The 19,196-nt window shown below is 41.3% G+C and overlaps 1 protein-coding gene across 1 annotated transcript in view; it reads right to left on the bottom strand.

The window, feature by feature from the left end:
* LOC129697647 (uncharacterized) overlaps positions 1–19,196 on the bottom strand; it is a 49,305-nt gene that overhangs the window by 3,378 nt on the left and 26,731 nt on the right. Inside the window, exons 10-11 of the mRNA XM_055636364.1 lie at positions 7,465–7,563; positions 6,424–6,533 (exon numbers count right to left, since the gene is read on the bottom strand). Of these exons, the coding sequence (XP_055492339.1) occupies positions 6,424–6,533; positions 7,465–7,563 (209 nt within the window). The remainder of the gene's footprint in view (positions 1–6,423; positions 6,534–7,464; positions 7,564–19,196) is intronic.

Below are 19,196 nucleotides of genomic sequence, written 5' to 3'. Positions count from 1 at the left end.
CTGTGCCTAGTCACATGTGACAATAAAGTATTCCTATTCCAATTCCTATTGAAAGACTGTAGGAAAGAACAGTGGATGCAGGTTTATACCGAAGATACACACAAAATGCTGGAGTAACTCAGCGGGTCAGCCAGAATCTCTGGAGAAAATGAATAGGTGACGTTTACGGTCGGAAAACGAATTGGTGACGTTTCAGGTTGGAACCCTTCCTCGGTCAGGTTCCGACCCGAAACGTCACCTATTCCTTTTCTTCAGAGATGCTGCTTGACCTGCTGTTACTCCGGCATTTTATTGGAATATTGATGAGTTCCCAAGACTTTGATATTTTTTCACTTCATTTTAACAAACTTCAATTGCATTGATCATCTAGTCAAAACTATTTCACTATATAGTACAGTGTGCAAATAAATCAGGACTGCAGGGTAAGAGAATATGTAGATCAAGCGGATGAGGGGGAAGGAGGATGACAGGAGATGGGAGAAAGATGGGGAAGCTGAAGCTGACCATGAAGGGAAAGAGAAAACGAGAGAGGAATCAGAAAGAACAGTGAGAAGGCATATCAAATAGAGAAATAAGAAAGAAAAGCAAAGAGGGATGAGGAGAGGGTCATAGAGGGAAGATTAAAGGTTGAGTAAGAGGCAGAAGGGAAAGATAGGGTACTTGAGGCATGTGAGCTGTTAATGGAAAGAGGAGAATTGGAAATGTGGCGAACAGGGGAAAGGAGAGGATAAGGATGGAAAAGAGGAAAAAGGAAGCGGGGAGCAGGGTAGATAGAAAATGTATCCTGAGGGGGATATGGAAAATGATTATGGATGGTGGGGAACATATGAGTAGGTAATGGAGGTGGGGTAAGTATGGGAACACGTGAAGCACAGAGAGGGCATTCTATATTGAAAGAGACTAGGCCAGGTAGTGATATCAGTGGAATACTAGATGGGAAATCAATTAATTTGTTAGGTATGGAGACAGGCCAACCATTAAACTCATTTAAGGAACCAACCAAAGATGAGTCAGAATACAAATGAAATGACTGCATCTTGTGCAAACAATAGGATTGGGTAAGAACACGCAACTGTATCACAAAAGCATACTGAGGTACCATGTAGACCTCATGTAAATGTTTCAATATAGAGCAAAAGAAAACAATGAGAGATTATTATTATTATTATTATTAACCAGAATCAGGGCCGGATTTAGATGAAGAGAGGCCCTAGGCAATTCAATGTGAGGCCCATCCCAATCACCACCCCCACGACGAGAGGAAGATGGAAGAGTCCACCAGGTTGACACCAATGTGCAGCTGAGCATGGCCAATGAGATAAGGGCTGGAAAGCTGCGCTTTTTATTTATTGCCTGTGCTAATGTCGAGTTATCGGCTTAAAACACTATTATTCTGAAATGGAGGGCAAGGAAAATTACTGAAGTGTTGTTTAGACACTACAGTACATTGTGACAGCATATGTAAGAAAGGCCTATGACAGTGTCAAAAATATTATACACCAGGCCCATATGAAGCTTTTCAAAGAGGGGGGTGGCATGGCAGGATTACAAAAATTTTATGTGAAATAAGCATATCACAAGCGCGAAGCTCAGACCCTTAAGGGCGGGGTCCAGGGCCCGCTTAAGGCTCTGGGGTTTTAGATGCTCTCTGGTGCATTCTGAACCTTATTTTGGAGCATTTTTGCACCAGATTTATGACCAATATTTCAGAAATGATCTTGGTTGAGTCAAGAATAATGAGTGGTTGGAATGGGATGATTGGGGTCATTGTTGTATACGTTTTTTAAATCAATAAATGAAGCTGTCCTTGTTTTAATAATCAAGTTTTACTGTAAAATGTTATAAAGGAGCATGCAAACTGCAAATAAAACCTTTTTGCAGTAAATAAAACCTTTTTTTAGAAAATGTTTTGTGTGTTGATTTGATTGCCTGTTACTGTTCGACTGTGTTAGTGTGTGCACATTAAAAATATGATACAAAATGAAAATCGCAATCTATGGAATTGATATTTTTCGGTATTGTTATCAAGGAAAAGAAAGCAGTTCCAATTGTTTGATATTCATATGGAGGAGAAAATATAATTGCTCTAAAACCTACCTTAATTTTGCAATCTAACTAAAGATAAACCCCCTTTCCCTCTCTCTCCTCCTCCTTTCCCTCCCTCTCCTTTCCCCTCCCTCCTCCCTCTCTCTCCCTCCACTTCTCTCTCCCTCCCCCCCATCTCTCTCTCCCCCCTCTCTCCCTCTCTCGCTCTCCCCTCCGCCCTCTCTCTCTCCTCAACCCCCCGCTCTCCCCCTCTCTGTCTCAACCCCCCTTCTCCTCTCTCTCCCTCCCTTCTCCTCTCTCTCCCTCGCACGCAGCGAGGTTCCGACTCCACGATGCAGACACCGCAGCCCCCCCACCCCGGCCCGGAGAAACGGGCACTCCCGCAACGCAATGTTCCACTACTACCTGGAGTAGACACCTAGGATCTTTGGTAGACAAGAGGCATCGAGGTGATTGTGTGGAGCGCAAATGGAGATCTGAACCCGCCCGGACCCACTGCGCACGTGCAGAGAGACAGCGTTGTTTTGCGTCGCTACTGCGTCACCGGCTTCCCCCAACTGCGCAGGTGCGGATGGTCACAATTTTTCCCCCCAAAACTTCCAGCGGGCCGGAACCAGAATTTCGGATAATTTCTGCCAAAGTTGAAACGCTGATAGCGCTCCAATTTTTTTTCTCTCTGGATTTTTTTTACTCTGGGGGAAAAAAACACCTTGGCCGGAGGCCCCCTAGATTTTGTGACCCTATGAAGCCTATAGGTAAATCCAGCCCTGCCGAGGTCCCCCAAGATCTCGTGACCCTAGGCTTAAGCTTGTGAAGCCCTGACCAGAATAGATTGGGTAAAGAGAGCAGTGGAAAGGAAAGGAAGTAAAAAGAAGTAGGCTGATGTGGAAGAAATAGAATTGTGGAGGATGGTAAAGGCCTGCCTTGCATTGGGTTCTGACAAATTCCACTGGGAGTGGAATTAAAACTGGTTCACCTTGTCAAATATGTGATAAACTGTTGATATCATCCTGAAGTGGAAAGATTTTGTCTACTTAGTTACACTCCAGTTAATTTTTGTATCATCTGCAAACAGTTTACCATCCTGTTTCAGCTTATAGTGCAGATGATAAACAGGATGATGAGGGGCAGCATGGTGGCGCAGCGGTAGAGTTGCTGCCTTACAGTGCAGGAGACCCAGGTTCGATCCTGACTATGGGTGCTGTCTGTACGGGGTTTGTACGTTCTCCCTGTGACCCCAAGGGTTCTCCCCAGGTGTTCCAGTTTCCCCCCACACTCCAAAAACGCACCGGTTTGTAGATTAATTGGCTTCAGTAAAAATTGTAAATTGTCCCTCGTGTGTAGGATAGTGCTGGTATACGGGGATCGCTTGTTGGTGTGGACGTGGTGGGCCAAAGGGCCTGTTTCCACACTGTATCTCTAAACTAAACTAAACTAAACTAATAAACACAGTTTGCAAACGAAACAAAAATTGGCTGGAGTATTACTGAACTTCCACATCAGGAAGTTATCAACAGTCTAGTCAGTTGAGCAGAAAAAGGGGTAAATAGAATTTAATCCAGAGAAGAGTACATTTGGGGAGGAACGAAAAAAGCAAGGATATAAACGCAAACTTTTGAGAAGCATGTAGGAACAGTGGGCCCATTGACTGCTAGCCCTATATCCTTAAAGGTATCAGGCAATGCAGGTAAAGTGGGTAATAAAGTATTTGTAAGGGTATCCACTATTACCTGAGGGCCAGAATGATAGACCTGGGAGATTAGGTTCGAACAGTATACATTGCTACTTAGGCCACAGCCTGAGAATTGTACATAGTTTGGTCAACACTTTACAGGAAAGATTAGATTGCACTGCAGAGGATAGCAGAGGAGCCTACAAGGATGTTCCAGGGCTGGAACATTGTAACTGTGTGGAAACATTTGTGGGCTAGGGTTCTTTTCTTTGGAACATTGCTGGCACTGGGGAACATAGATGAGGTATAACAAAATCATAAGCATTTTAGATATAGGAAGGGCCTACTTACCTTGGGAGAGGGGTCAAATACCAGGGGATGTGAATATAAAGTAGCTGGTATAAAGTTTTGAGGGAAACTGAGGAGACAGTTTCTATGCAACATATGTTAGGGCTCTGGGAGTGTCAGCAGATCTATATCGGTGAGACCAAGCGGAGGTTGGGCGATCGTTTCGCCGAACACCTCCGCTCGGTCCGCAATAACCAAGCTGACCTCCCGGTGGCTCAGCACTTCAACTCCCTCTCCCACTCCGTCTCCGACCTCTCTGTCCTGGGTCTCCTTAAAAAATGCCTGGATGTGTCCGTTTGTCATAGAATCATAGATTCCATAGAGATACAGCACAGATCCCCAAGCACTTTGGATCACTGAGGGTCCATGGCAACCATACAGCTCCCACGTAATGTAACCCTATGTTATTAATTTCATTTTTTAAATTCGCCACATTCTCATCAATTTCCCCGAGATTGTACCACTCACTTGCACACTACATGACCAATTAAACTACTAACCCTCCAGGTTTTGGGATATGGAAGAAAAACAGAGCACCCAAGAGAAACCAGATGGCCAAAGGGAATACTTGCAAACTCCACACAGGCAGCACCCAAGGTCAGGATGGAACCCAGGTCTCAGACAGTAATGCAGTGGCTTTATTGGCTGCACCTCTGTGGGAATAAACCCACTTTTGTTGTGCAGGTCACACCTCAACAGAATCGAGGACCGGAAGGTGAGATTAGGTTGGGAACAGGCACGACGGACCAAATGTCCCTTTAGTTTAGATTAAAGATACAGCATATAAACAGGGTCTTTGGCTCACCTAGTGCATGCTGAACACCAATCACCCATTAACACTTGTTCTATGTTATCCCATATATTCACCCACTCTACACACTGGGGCAATTTACAGATGCCAAATAACCAACAAATCTGCACAATGTTGGGATGGGGGGAGGAAACAGGAACACTCAAAGCAAACCCACTCAGTCACAGAGCAACGTACACACCTCCGTACGGCCCATAATGCGTCAAAGGTTTTCTATGACTCTCTAATTTCATCAATGACTTGCCCATCTCTGGTTGGATGAATGCAACAACATTTATGTTTTGTTGGCTGGAAATTCCTATTTCTCTGTACAAAGAAGTGGAAGGTTGTTGAGGTGGTGACCTGAGTGAGAAGTGAGGGGGGTCCTCTGTAATTATTATTCACAGATTTAGAAATGATATCATCACACATTTCACCACTGGTTATTGGCTTCCAGGACACTTGAAATCTGCCAGTCAGGTGAAGGTTGAGGATTATGCATCTTTCTGCTTTAGGGAGGAGGGTTTGCTTTGATTGACCAGTGGAGCCTCCGTTGCATTGACTCCGTCTATACTTTCACGCTTTCCCGGGAACGCAGCCAACATAATCAAGGACTACATACAGCCCAGTCATTCTCTCATCTCCCCTTTCCCATCGGGCAGACGGTGCAAAGGCTTAAAAGCATATAAAATCAGTTTCAGGAACAGCTGTATCTCCACTGTTATCAACCTATTGAATGTGCCTCTCATATGCTAAGGGTGCAGTCCCTCATCTTCCAATCTTCGTCATTGCGGTTTAAATTTCCTAAAGAGTATTTCATATTCATAGGGCAGAGGTTGATAGGGATTTCCACTTGGGTTTTTTGCTGACAGCTGAATGGTATGTTCTCATTTGCATTAGTACTCCATGCCAAATATTTACTGATTGCATTGAAGATTTAAGGCTATTTTTATAACATGCATTCCTTTGATGAAGGGACCATAAACTTTCATTTTAATGAGACAGTTTGGCATTTGAGGGTTGTCATGTGACAATCAGCAAACCCAGCCGCCCGCAATGATCTATATTTGTTATTTCTGAATCTCAAAGACTCTCGTCCTGTCGACTTTAATATTTGATAATTACTACATCAATGATTTTAGGGATTAAAATGTTTCTGTTCACACGATTCTTTGTGATCTTTGACAGTGAACTTCTCCCAATTTACTCCCTTCTATCATTGAAACATTGCTGGAAATGTGACAACAAGTGCAATTATGTTGAGACAACATAATTAAATTGCACAATTATTTGTTTGAACACCTTTTATCAGCACAAATAGATTCAAATCTTTTAATTTTTAGCATAGAAATAAAAGTAAATCTCTCAATTTTGTACTGCATTAATATCAAACAACAGAAACCCAATTTTCTGTTTGTAAATTAAACTATCAACGCAGTGCCTCCAATTGTACTGAATGAATCATTCTTCTGGAGCATTTGATTCATTTATCAGCCCCAGATAGTGATAGACAGGTCACTACCAAAGTAGAAAATGAACCCTACTTAAACTACAAGAAACACTTTACCTATGTAGCTCTCGATCTTTTTGTTGTTCCAATAGCAAAGTTAGCAGGTGATCAGATGAGCCAGTATGCTTCAGATGCTCATTTGGCTTTTGAATCTGGCTTTCTTTTCTCTGAAAATAAACAAAAGACATGTCAAGAAGTTAATGTAAGAATACTACCTTATTATTTTCAGTTTTGTTCATTAACTAGAATTGTTAAATATGATAATTTCCCTTAAAACAAACGGTTGATGTTGTCCAAATGAAAACTACTATGGAGCAGAATTAGAGAAACTTAAAGATAAATCCTCAATCCTCACTAGTATCTGAGGGGTAACTAATCTTCAATAATGAAAGAAGCAAAAAAGGCAGTTTTATTTTCTCCATAATTGCAGCCAAAATCTGCCATGGTTACAAATCTGGAACTTGCATTACAGACTTTATAATTTTGGTTTCATTAAACTTACTAGACAGAGGGGCAGATAGGATTTATCAAGCAGAATGATTTCCCAGGTGGGAAAAGCATTCCTCAAAGAAGCAGAAAGGGACAAAACAATTCTGTCAAATGAGAATAGAGTGTGAATCAAACAAAAGTAAAGCAGAATCATGTTAAAAAATAATGAAAGAATGAAAAGCAATATTTGCAGTCAGAGATCTAGAGAATCTATTTGGGAAAATATATATTTGTAGGTCATCCTGCCAGACGTTCACAGTAAGAATCCTCACCCAATCAGTAACAGAGAAATGAAAAGTCTACTGGGAATTTACAATTAGCGTCAGTATTCCTTGCCTATGCAGACTAGAAATAATCCGAGGTTTGCTTGATCATTACTTACTTCTGGACAACAAAATAGGCTGCGATTCCCTTACAGATGAATAGCCTACTATCTTATTATCTTATATACTTGCTAAGCCCACAAACAAGGATAACCACACGACTGAACTACCTATGGGTGGCTACGGGTATATGGTTCGCTATATAAACCGAGAGAAAGCCGGAGATGAAAGTTGAATTGGATGAAATAAAACATTGTAAATAATCATGTATTTATCTCTTACTAACCTGAACTGCATTAAAGATAACATCAAAAGCTAATGAACGACTCATCTGGTTCACACTGTAGATCTCTTCAGCAGCTTCATTGGACAACTCATATGTAACCTGAGATACATGTATTAAAAAAAAATAGCAACCAAAAAAAACACCGTAACATTGGATTACCATTGACCTTGGGTAAAATACACCAAAGGAGCATTTTTGGAGTCATCACCATCACAACTGTGTGATCTACACTGGGACAGATGTAAAAATAGCTTTATATTTTACTGGTACAGATGTGTACTTTTCTAACAATTACTGTTGTAACACAAATAGCTTGTAAATTGGTTACCTAGGTGGACAGTTTCCCTAGAATTCATGGCTCTTCCAATGTAAAATGGGTCCACAATTTAATAAATTATCCTCCTTTTTATTTTCTAAGAAAGTAGACTCAAGAGGGAAATGTGGGCTCATGCACTGACTGTAGCAGATACAATCAATTGTTTACTGCCAGAAAGTAGGAGAGGGAGTGGTGTTGGCCACTGTGGACAATGATTCTTTTTTAGAGAGAGCTTCGGGAAGTTTTGGGCGGCAAATCTGAGGCGGAGAAGGGGAAACTGCTCATCAGATTTCAGAGAAAGAGGGAGGGATTAAAGATAGGAAGTGAGAATTATTTGTTTTATCTGATCATTCTATTCAGGTGTTGAGAATTCCACGGGTGCTCTAAAGCATGAGGCTAATTCATTCTCTGACTCCATTTCTCAACCATTGTCTTCCAAGAATTTTATAGCATTCTCTGCTTTTGATTTCAATGAAGGTATTGTTCAGACATCTTTGATATTGAGCAAGCCACCCCAGTAAACTATAACTCCAATGGTGAAAGTGAACATTACCCTCTTCATTTCCAACATAAAATGGGCAGAAGCTTGTGCGGAGAAGTACTTACAAATTTCAGGTTTCCGCAAACTTGTTTGCATTTGGAAGATTATGTAATACATATGAGGGTGACGTTTTGTTTAGTTTGCTTTCTATGTTAAAATCCAAACAGTTTACGGTTTGCAAACTCCTTGACCCCTTTACATCAACATAAAGCAAAAGGCATTGCACATATTTTGCATGATAATTATCTTCAGGTTATTATTAAAGCCTGTAACAGCATATATCAAATGTAATTCTCAGCACTCAAATAGAATAAATGGCCAAAACTAAAGAATGTTCATTTCTTCAAGACAGATTTCCAGAAAAATGAGAACAATTTCCAAAGGCCTCCCAACAATCTTTAAACACAAAAAGGCAAGAAATAAAATACTGGAAAAAAAGAGTAAATAGCAGAGGGCAAATTCCTGCCATTTCAGTCTGCATTTCCAGAGCTTCAGGGGTTCAACAATATGGTGGTGAGTCTTGCAGATAATCTCTCAGTGAGATGGTATGAAAAGTAGCCTAGCAGAAAAGTACAAATAGGCCCAACACAAGGTGTCAAACAATCCAATCACATTAAGATGCACAGAGCCTCTTGCCCAGAGTAGGGGAATCGAGGACTAGAGGACATAGGTTCAAGGTGAAGGGGAAAAGATTTAATAGGAATCTGAAGGGTAACTTTTTCACACAAAGGGTGGTGGGTGTAAGGAACAAGCTGCCAGAGGAGGTAGTTGAGGCTGGAACTATCCCAACGTTTAAGAAACAGTCAGACAGGCACTTGGATAGGACAGTTTTGAAGGGATGTGGACCAAGCACAGACAGGTGGGACTATTGTAGCTGGGACATGTTTGCCGGTGTGGGCAAGTTGTGCCGAAGGACCTGTTTCCACACTGTATCACTCTATGACCTTATTGATGATTTACTATCTCGGTTTGTGCATGCTCAAGCTTCCAGAACATTGAATTTCTAGGAATTAATGAAATACAAAAATCTTTTAGCTTTTAAGCAATATAATTTATATATTTTTTAAAACTATATTTATTCATTTAATTTCTCCAATTAAGAGCATTATGTTGCTAGATACATGATGCTAAACCTGAAATCTGAAGTTAAGAATTGGATAATAACAATTGTGCCGCCTGCTGCGTTGAGATGAATGATCATTGAATGACATCTTTACATTCCCTGTGTCCAATCACTCAGAGGCACCAGATCCATTTAAATGTATTCACTCAAGGCTGTGAGGTGTAAGATCATAATGAAACAACAAGTGGGCTAAAAGCAATTTGGATTGTAATGAAACAAGGAACATGCTGTATTTCTTATTAAATCATGAAGTGGTCAATTTATTTTCTGGATTTTATTTGCAAAAGTTGTAAAAGGTGAACTTCCACTCTCAAACCGATATGCTGTATAAAGGATGTCATCTGACAGTGGAATACCTTTTAAGGACCAAAAGAAACTCGTTCACATGGGCAAATAATTATATTTTCTTAATGTGGCTTTACCACAAAAATAATGTGATGGCATTAGTCATAGAGTGATACAGTGTGGAAACAGGCCCAAGTTGCATCAAAGAGTCCAAATCCGCACACAACAATCTCACAATACAAATTCTGCAGCGTTCTTTCGCAAAATCCAGCTGGTTCACTGATGCTATTCTATGAAGTTAACTTAGCACACCCATGTGATTTTAATCTTATACAATCTAGTTCACACCATCTGGGCTAACCAAAATGGACACCAAAGTGACTGGGACTGAAGAATTAATGTACCTTGCCTGCACTTGGAAGTTTAAAATATACTAGACCAAGTTGGACCTGTTGGGCCCTGTTCCCCAACGAGCAAGGGGGGGGGCGGCGTCGGCATTCACCCCGGTGGGTGTGGGGAGTGGAGGTTGCGGAGGGTTGGGTGGGAGTGATGAGAGTTCCCCCCCGCCCGATCGGCCCTCCCCACTCCCTGCCTTGTGGGCCATCACCAGGATCGTGGGGCAGCAACCTCGTTACCGTTGGCAATGTCCCATTGTGATATCATTGTGGCAGTCGGCAGCTTGAGAGCCCATTGTGATTGGTGCAGTGTGAGTGGCATTGTGACATCAGCACTGGAAGCTCCTTGAAAAGTCTGTTTGTGAGAAGGCGGTTGGTTCTGGCTTTTTTTTTTACTTCAATCATGAATAACTTTTGAAATATAGCATGAAATATGGGATTACGATGGGGAGGGGAATCAGAAGTTGAGGAGCACATTCTGCAGATATTAGTACAGTGGCAGCAACCTCGTTACCATTGGCAACGTCTCATTGTGATGTCATTTGTAAATGAGATCCATTGTAATTGGACGTCTGTGAGATGACATTGTGACGTCATCACTGGAAGGTGCTGCAAGAGTCTGCCACTGAAAAGCAGTACATTTTTTTCAAATTTGCTTATGGAAAAACTTTAATCATGAATAACTTGAAATATAGCATGAAATCTTAAGTGAAGCTGAGTACGGTGTGGGACCAAAATGCAACCAGAACTTGAGCAGCCCCTTCAGATATTGGTAGAGGGGCAGCAACCTCGTTACAGTTGGCAACGTCCCATCGTGATGTCAATTGTGGCAGTTGGCAGCCAATTTGAGAGCCCAGTGTTACCATTGGCAACGTCCCATTGTGATGTCATTGTGCCAGCTTGAAAATCCATTCTGATTGGTGCACTGTGAGAGGCATTGTGACATCACAACTGTGAGAAGGCTGGAAGCTGCCTGTGAGAAGGTGGTTTTGGTTGTTTTTTTAATTTCAATGATTAATAACTTTGGAAATATAGGTGGAAATGCGACGGGAAGATGTTTATCCCACCAGGGGGAAAATGTGAGTAGGATGTGTGAAAATGGGAAGGCTGTGGCCTAGCATTTGGAAGAAGATAGGAATTGACCGGATTGGCACACACACTCAGACACAAACAAGACAAAGACTTTTAGTTATATAGAAATTCTTCCCTATCCCAGTAGAGGAGCTGTTGACAGAATAAAGAGAGAGACGTAAAACCAAAGTATTTCAATTCTATTGCTGATTTGGAAAAACAGGCTGCATAGGGATGAATACGGAATGTAGCTTCTGCATTATCAGTCCACACTGTGTGCACCTGTGGTTAGAAGGCCCAGTGGTTGTCTATGCACCAAAATCCCCCTCATCCCACTACCTTCAATTATCATAACAAATGTAAATCAGGAATCTAATTCTTATTTTCAGATACAGGTACATTTAAATGATTGTACCATTACTATTTTGTATTTAGCTTCAGCTGTAAAAGAGTGATTGGTTCTGTCTTGACGCAAGGGTCTGACCCGAAATGCAAACACCCCTTTGCCTCCATAGATGCTGTTTAATCTGCTGAATTCCTCCTTCAGTCAGTTTTTTTTCCTCCGGGTTGCAGCATCTGCAGTCTCTTGTGTCTCCAACTAGATATTAGACTGCTCCCTTGTTAAGCACTGTTGTGCGGTTACAATTGTCCGTACTGGCATGCAAAATTAGCCTGGGAAGTCCTTGAAAAGAAACAGTCTGTGTTGAGTTGTGACAGAGAATGGTGGAAATATTCACAGATTAGAAAGCCATCAGTGGAGAAAAAAAAAAATAGAGTGAATGTTTCCTAATGGCAACTTTTCACGCTATCCGAGTAAAATTAAGAATCAAAGGCACAAAGTGCTGGAGTAACTCAGCAGGTCAGGTAGCATTTCTGGAGAACAAGGATAGATGTTGTTTCAGGTCGGGGCCCATCTTCAGTCAATGTTCTCCAGAGATGCTGCCAGACTTGCTTACTTACTCCTGCATTTGCGTCCTTTTTTATTAGCAAGCATCTGCGGTTCCTTGTTTCTACAAAGTTAAGAATCAGACAGGTTTGAAGCTATGGAGAAGAGGGCAGAATGGAGAGAACGAAAGAGAATGTCCATCATTATGCTGGTTCTAGAGGTGAGAATATCATAAGCAGGATCAGCTGAGCGATAGTAGATCAGTGCCAGTTATTGTGGTCTCACCTCCGGTACCCTTGAAAACGCTCTAGGCATTCTGAAGTCAGCTTAGGGAGCTCCCCGGTGCATGGAAATGGAGCAATGGCTGCGGAAGGCAAAGGTCGGCATGTTCTGTGGATGCCCTACAGCAGCCAGGGGATTATGTGGATCAGGCACCACTGGAGCCCCACAGAGGTCAGATGATCACGCAGATCAGACCTGGCCTGTAGCAACACAGAGCGACGGAGCAGCGATGGAGGACATCAACAACTTCGCCAGGCCATCGCCAGGCCAACCTCTGCAACACCGACCCAGTGCTACCATTAAAATAATGGGCATTTCAGGCTAAGATAGTTATAATAACTTAAAACTTGAGAGGTACAAAATGGCGCCTGGAACGTGGTGGCTCTTTATGTACTTCCTACAGAAAAATCTATTCTTACACTACAATCATTGCACTTGCACTGATGTACTTATGCATAGTATAGGTATGTTGCAAAACTTACCTTCAGCGGCGCTGCAGTTCTGCCGCTGCCCGTGTGCGCGACTTTGGCGCCTTTGAGAGGGGGGCGGGTTTAAAACGCAATTTTCTCTAGGCTGTTGAAATCGATGTTGTTCAGCCTACTTAGTTGCTGACAAAAAATCGCTGCGAAATTCGTTCGCTGCAGGTATTTTTAAACTAAATTTGGTTATTTAATTGTTAAAGTAGATTAAGAATCATCCTCTAAAGCCGCGAACGCTGACAACGGGACGGATCTCATGTAGGGGACAAGGCAAGGTAGGTTGGGGTTTTTTACATTAAAAAGGGCTTCTTAAGATCTCTTTATACAAAATGTTATGTTGCGAGTAGCTGACTTGGGGGCCCATTCAATCCCGCAGTATCTTTCATGCCATATGGGCTTCAAATTCACCACAATGCCAGCATTCCAAACCAGCGCGTTCTACAAAATCCCACTCGCAAGCTGATTTAAATGGCCATTGAATTACAGCAATTGAACACTAAATCCCTTCCATTTGGCATATAAATTAATGTCAATGAGTTTTAAAAATCATGTTTTATTGTGAATTATTGTGTGAATGTTCTTTGGAACACTTAGGCTATTTAAAAATGTTAATCTTTCCTTAAGAAATGACTTCAGAATTAAGGGACAGAAGTTTAGGGGTAACATGAGGGGGAACTTCTTTACTCAGAGTGGTAGCGGTGTGGAATGAGCTTCCAGTGGAAGTGGTGGCGGCAGGTTCGTTGGTATCATTTAAAAATAAATTGGATAGGCATATGGATGAGAAGAGAATGGAGGGTTATGGTATGAGTGCAGGCAGGTGGGACTAAGGGAAAAAAAAGTTGTTCGGCATGGACTTGTAGGGCCGAGATGGCCTGTTTCCGTGCTGTAATTGTTATATGACTATTGTTTGTTATATGGATAGATGTTTAGATCTAGTAATTGAATTTTGGAATCAGCTACAATTGGGTAACTAACCAATTATATGCTTTAATTTCAGGTCATCCAAGTAAGATTGTTTAATATTTGTTTCAAAATGCTTCAATCTACAATAACTGAAATTTTCTTTCAGTTCTCTTAATTTTTAATAAAGTTATGGGCTTTAGACTCATCTTGATCACAGCTTTTGTGTTAAGTCAATGGAAAATCAATACGGAACAAGATGCTAATTTCCGAGTATGAAAATGGCCATAACATTTTTAATACTGAAGATATGAAAGTGAATTAGGTGTCAAATTAAACTTCTTGTTATGCTTTATCTGATGGGATAAATTGCAGACTTGATTTTTTAAATCTCAAAATCTTGTAACATTGCTACATAGTATGATTTTACTCGTTTGTATGCAAAACAAAGAATTTCACTGTATTTTCATGCATGTGACAATATCATACCATTGAACCATCGAGTAATGCAAGTTTTGTTACCTACAGAAGATTTGTCTGCCGATGCAAGTATAAAGAGATGAATCGAAATAGGCAGTGAGAAAAAAAGGGAATTTTTGAAACTCTAAATGCGAGAAATAAAATGACTCAGATTTTCAATGCCTCTTCTTGGGGGTGCGAGTGTGTGGAACCACCACAACAAAGAACCAGGGAGGACATCAATGTGCAACATAGGTGGAACCATGAACATTCCTGAACTTCCAGTGTCAATCTCTCTCGATGAGGTAGATGTAAGATGTAACACACCTGGAGTATTGCGTACAGTTTTGGTCTCCAAATCTGAGGAAGGACATTATTGCCATAGAGGGAGTGCAGAGACGGTTCACCAGACTGATTCCTGGGATGTCAGGACTGTCTTATGAAGAAAGACTGGATAGACTTGGTTTATACTCTCTAGAATTTAGGAGATTGAGAGGGGATCTTATAGAAACTTACTAAATTCTTAAGGGGTTGGACAGGCTAGATGCAGGAAGATTGTTCCCGATGTTGGGGAAGTCCAGGACAAGGGGTCACAGCTTAAGGATAAGGGGGAAATCCTTTAAAACCGAGATGAGAAGAAACTTTTTTCACACAGAGAGTGGTGAATCTCTGGAACTCTCTGTCACATAGGGTAGTTGAGGCCAGTTCATTGGCTATATTTAAGAGGGAGTTAGATGTGGCCCTTGTGGCTAAGTGGATCAGAGGGTATGGAGAGAAGGCAGGTACGGGATACCGAGTTGGATGATCAGCCATGGTCATATTGAATGGCGGTGCAGGCTCGAAGGGCCGAATGGCCTACTCCTGCACCTAATTTCTATGTTTCTATGTTTGTAAGGTCTGCCAATTGCAGGAAAGCAAGCAATCTCTGAGATTGATCTGAGTAATTAACCAAGATTTTGTAAGAATCTTGATATTCTGGAATCTCTACAAAACCAACACCCAAGATTTGCAAAAAATATAGTTTGCACCACTGTTAATGGTTTTGGTCTGCAATTATTTGTCTTGGAAGTATAAAGTTTTAAGAACACTCTTGGGTGTTTTTCCCAATGTAACTATTCCCCAAAATAGTCTCCACTCATCTGACATTGATGGCTGTAATTTCAGCCCTTTTCTGAAATTCAACCTCCCTTACCTTCAACATCCACTCTCTTTCACGTATTATTAAAGCTCTTCCCCTAGACTGGACTTTCACCTCTTTATATCTATTTCTGTCCATTTTACCTGCACATTTTTTTCACAATTCTTTACAGGATTTAGGAGACATTTAACAATGTTTGAGCAGGAAATAGAAATTACAGTTGCTGATGATGAAATAGTCCCTTAGGTATCAGAATGATGAGCATCTGCTGCATTTCTCCAGTGGAAACATTTCACTTCCTTTCCCCAAATATTTCCATTACTTCCGCTCTTTGATCTGAGCACAATTGGGTGTTTGTACTTTTGAGCATATGTTGGATTCAGTCCAATCATTTACCTGGATTATCCTTTGGGGAGCACAGAAGTGCGGTGAAGCACACTCCATTTCTGTTATTAAATTTCTCTCTGGTGTTATTACAAAATCACTCTCTCAGTATAGGTTTGCAAAAGCTGAATGCATTTCAGTCTTGCCCGAGAGTAGCAGCAGAAGCAAGCAATTTCGACAGAATATAGCTTTCTCTGTGATTGCCTAGGGCTGTTGATTACACTCTTGTCACATTGCAATTCAAATAAAAGATGGACTGCCTGCAGAAAGAATTTCTATTCCCTCAGTGTGTAGCCAGTGTGTGACTATGCACACTGCCCGACATGGGTCCAAAGCCCAGCAGATTGTGTCAGTGTTTTCATTCTGGGGTAGGCCATGTGCTATCTGCATTTAAGTCACCATGACAAAAGGGGTGTTGGTGCTAACCATGACACTTGGTTGTCGTGACTGTATTGCCCATGTGACAAATACCATGCTGTCCTGTCATACCCAATGCAGAAGAGCAGACCACTGGTGATATCATCACCTTGCTTGTGCTGGACAAAATTCTCTGTGTCCAGTAGAGCAGGTCTTAATGGTGGACCTGCTGCTTGGTATACCATCTTACGAAACTGAGACCTCAGGCCATATCGTTAGATATAGATGAACAAGTATATCACCGGATATATGGAACAGGATGAAGACGAAGAAGGAAACTTAGTTTCCCCCTTTTGACCATGTCTTGTGACCAGCTCATAGTGTTTACATGAACATAACAAAAGTGCTACGCAAACTCAGCATTCTGCATTATATTTTCCTTTCAAAAATCATACAAATGTCAACCAACCATCCTTGTGCATTACCTCACTGCTTATATCTTTCATATCAACTCAAAGTATCAGAACGGCCCAAGAAAGGAATGTAACTGAAGACACTGACACAGGCATTTAGAGAACCTAAGCTCGTAGAAAAATGGGAACAATCTAAAGCCTCATGGATGGAAAAAACAACAAGAAAAACATTCCAAACCATATCAAGGCAATGAAAGGAGAGGTCAACATCAACAGTTTCAGCTGTGCTGGGGAAAATGTTCCCGACCTTATCCAAGAATAGGAGAAATATTTTAAATAGAGGAGGGACCGCAGAGGCAAAAGAAATGAAGCTGATAAGATTTCAATGAGCTAGCAAAAATGTCACCATGAAATCCATAGAGGAAATGTTGTCAAGAGTAAACTGTTGGGAAATGTTGGTGTGTTATCATGAATATAACTTCATGTACTCATGTTTGAAGGCTTTACATTTTAATACAAACAAAATCAAAATCATCACCATGTCAGATGTAGCGCAGTTGGAAATATTTTCGGTTCTGACTAAGAAATTGTAGTGCCTGCATCCAAGATTCAAGCACAAAGTTCTTGGTTGGTAAGAGCTAGATAGAGCTCTTAACGATTGAGGAGTCAGGGGATATGGGGAGAAGGCAGGAACGGGGTACTGATTAGGAATGATCAGCCATGATCACATTGAATGGCGGTGCTGGCTCGAAGTGCCGAATGGCCTAATCCTGCACCTATTGTCTATTGTCTAAAGTGAAGTATTGGATGGCTGCTGCACAGCCAGAAGTGTCACCTTTCGGATGAGTCGTTAAACCTTGGCTATGCCTCCCCACTCACAAAGAAGTGAGAGGTCACTTATCACTATTCAGAAAAGAGCAAGGAGATTATTCCCAGGACAACCTCAACCAACCAACGTCACTAAAACAAATTATCCACTCGTTATTGCAAACATATTTGAGGCAATTGCCACACACCATCATAATTTCCTACACGCTGTTAAATTTCCTACAATACAAGAGTAACCTATAATTTGGTAAGTACCTCTGGTCCCTACAGCATTTTTGGGGTGGAAGATTGCAACCTTCACGTGGTCCGCCCTGTTTTGACTAATGCAATCAACCCGGCGTGCACAGTCAAATAAGATCAAATAGAACAAGTTGTCCTACAACTTTAGGCTGTGCACGCCATACGCAAGAAGAAGAACAGCATTTTTGAACGAGCATAAAACAATCATAATGTAAATGCAGGGCTTTCTTTCCTTCACCTGGATGTAACAATGACAGTGCAAGGCAAGGCAATTTGCATCATACACATCGCTACTCCTGCTTTTATAAGCTCCTTCTGCCTGACTTGAACCAGCATGATTATTCCCATTGTCAGCGAGAGTACTGGAATTGTCTTCATTTAACACCATTATATAAATGCTGTCTATGCAGGATAATTAAGGATAGCCAATAAATGTGGCCCTGCGAATGTCACCCACATACAGAGAAGAATTCAAATATATTTCAGGAGGTCACACATCAAACATCTCACAATTCTTCTCACGTATCTGAAATATGCAATACATGCAGTCTTGCTAATATTTATCTGTTCCAAGCTTGAGCTAAGTGCTGAAAACACACTACAGATACATTGCTAAGTACACATACATATGTTCAAATTAAAGAAAAATAGTTGACTAATTTAATTTTGGGCTGAAATTTGACAGAAATATTTAGCACAAAATATACTCACAATGAAAATTATATAATCTTTTGATTCCTGTCTAAATTTAAATAACCTCCAATGGCACCATGTCAGATCTATAATAAACTTTGCTCGAGCATAGAAATTACTGATAGAGAGTTATGTTAAATAATTAGTTAATAATACCTATAAAGTGTGCCCCCAAAATATAATGTAATTTTCCAGCTAAAGCTAAGTTGCCATTAATGATCATAGCCAAATTAACTTCTATTGCGAACTATGGCTTTACCACCAAATGTTCTTTTTTTTGCTTATTCCACATTTAGTGTTGGCCCAAGGGAAATTCCTATAAATGTCTAATTTCTACCCACATTCAGCAGGATGAACAATAAAGGACAAGAACATCTTTTTTGGCCTTCACACATCAAAGTATTAAAGAGCAACATTATGTTACTAGACTAAGTGGGACCCATTGGGTCCCATGTTCACATGGGAGGGCTGGTCCCCCAACGCAATATTCCACCTCTCCACCAATTCCAATATTGGTGGCCAGTGGGGGGGCTTTCTGGAGCGCTGGTATGGGTGTTGTGGGCTGAAGGGACTAATCTCCAGAGGGCTAGTATGGATATTGTGGGCCAAATGGATTCTTGGGATGGCAGCTCAGTCCCTCAAGCCTGATGTGCTGGCAGCTCACTCATGGTTGGTGGGCTGGCAGATGACATGGCTATTCCTTGAAATTCCATTTCAAGCCGGGTGCAAGGCCACCAAATTCAAATGCAGTTTCATACCACTTCAACAGGGTGCAAGGCCACCGAATTCAGGTGCACTTTCCTACCACTTCAAGCAGGGTGCAAGGCCACCAAATTCAAATGCAGTTTCATACCATTTCAAAGAGGGTGCAAGGCCACCAAATTCAAATGCAGTTTCATACCATTTCATGCAGGGTGCAACAACACCACATTCAAATGCATT

Source organism: Leucoraja erinacea, chromosome 1 (genome assembly GCF_028641065.1).
Source record: "Leucoraja erinacea ecotype New England chromosome 1, Leri_hhj_1, whole genome shotgun sequence".
NCBI lineage: Eukaryota > Metazoa > Chordata > Chondrichthyes > Rajiformes > Rajidae > Leucoraja > Leucoraja erinaceus.
The sequence above is the reverse complement of the archived record's forward strand: the minus strand, read 5'-3'. Positions and strand labels throughout refer to the sequence as shown.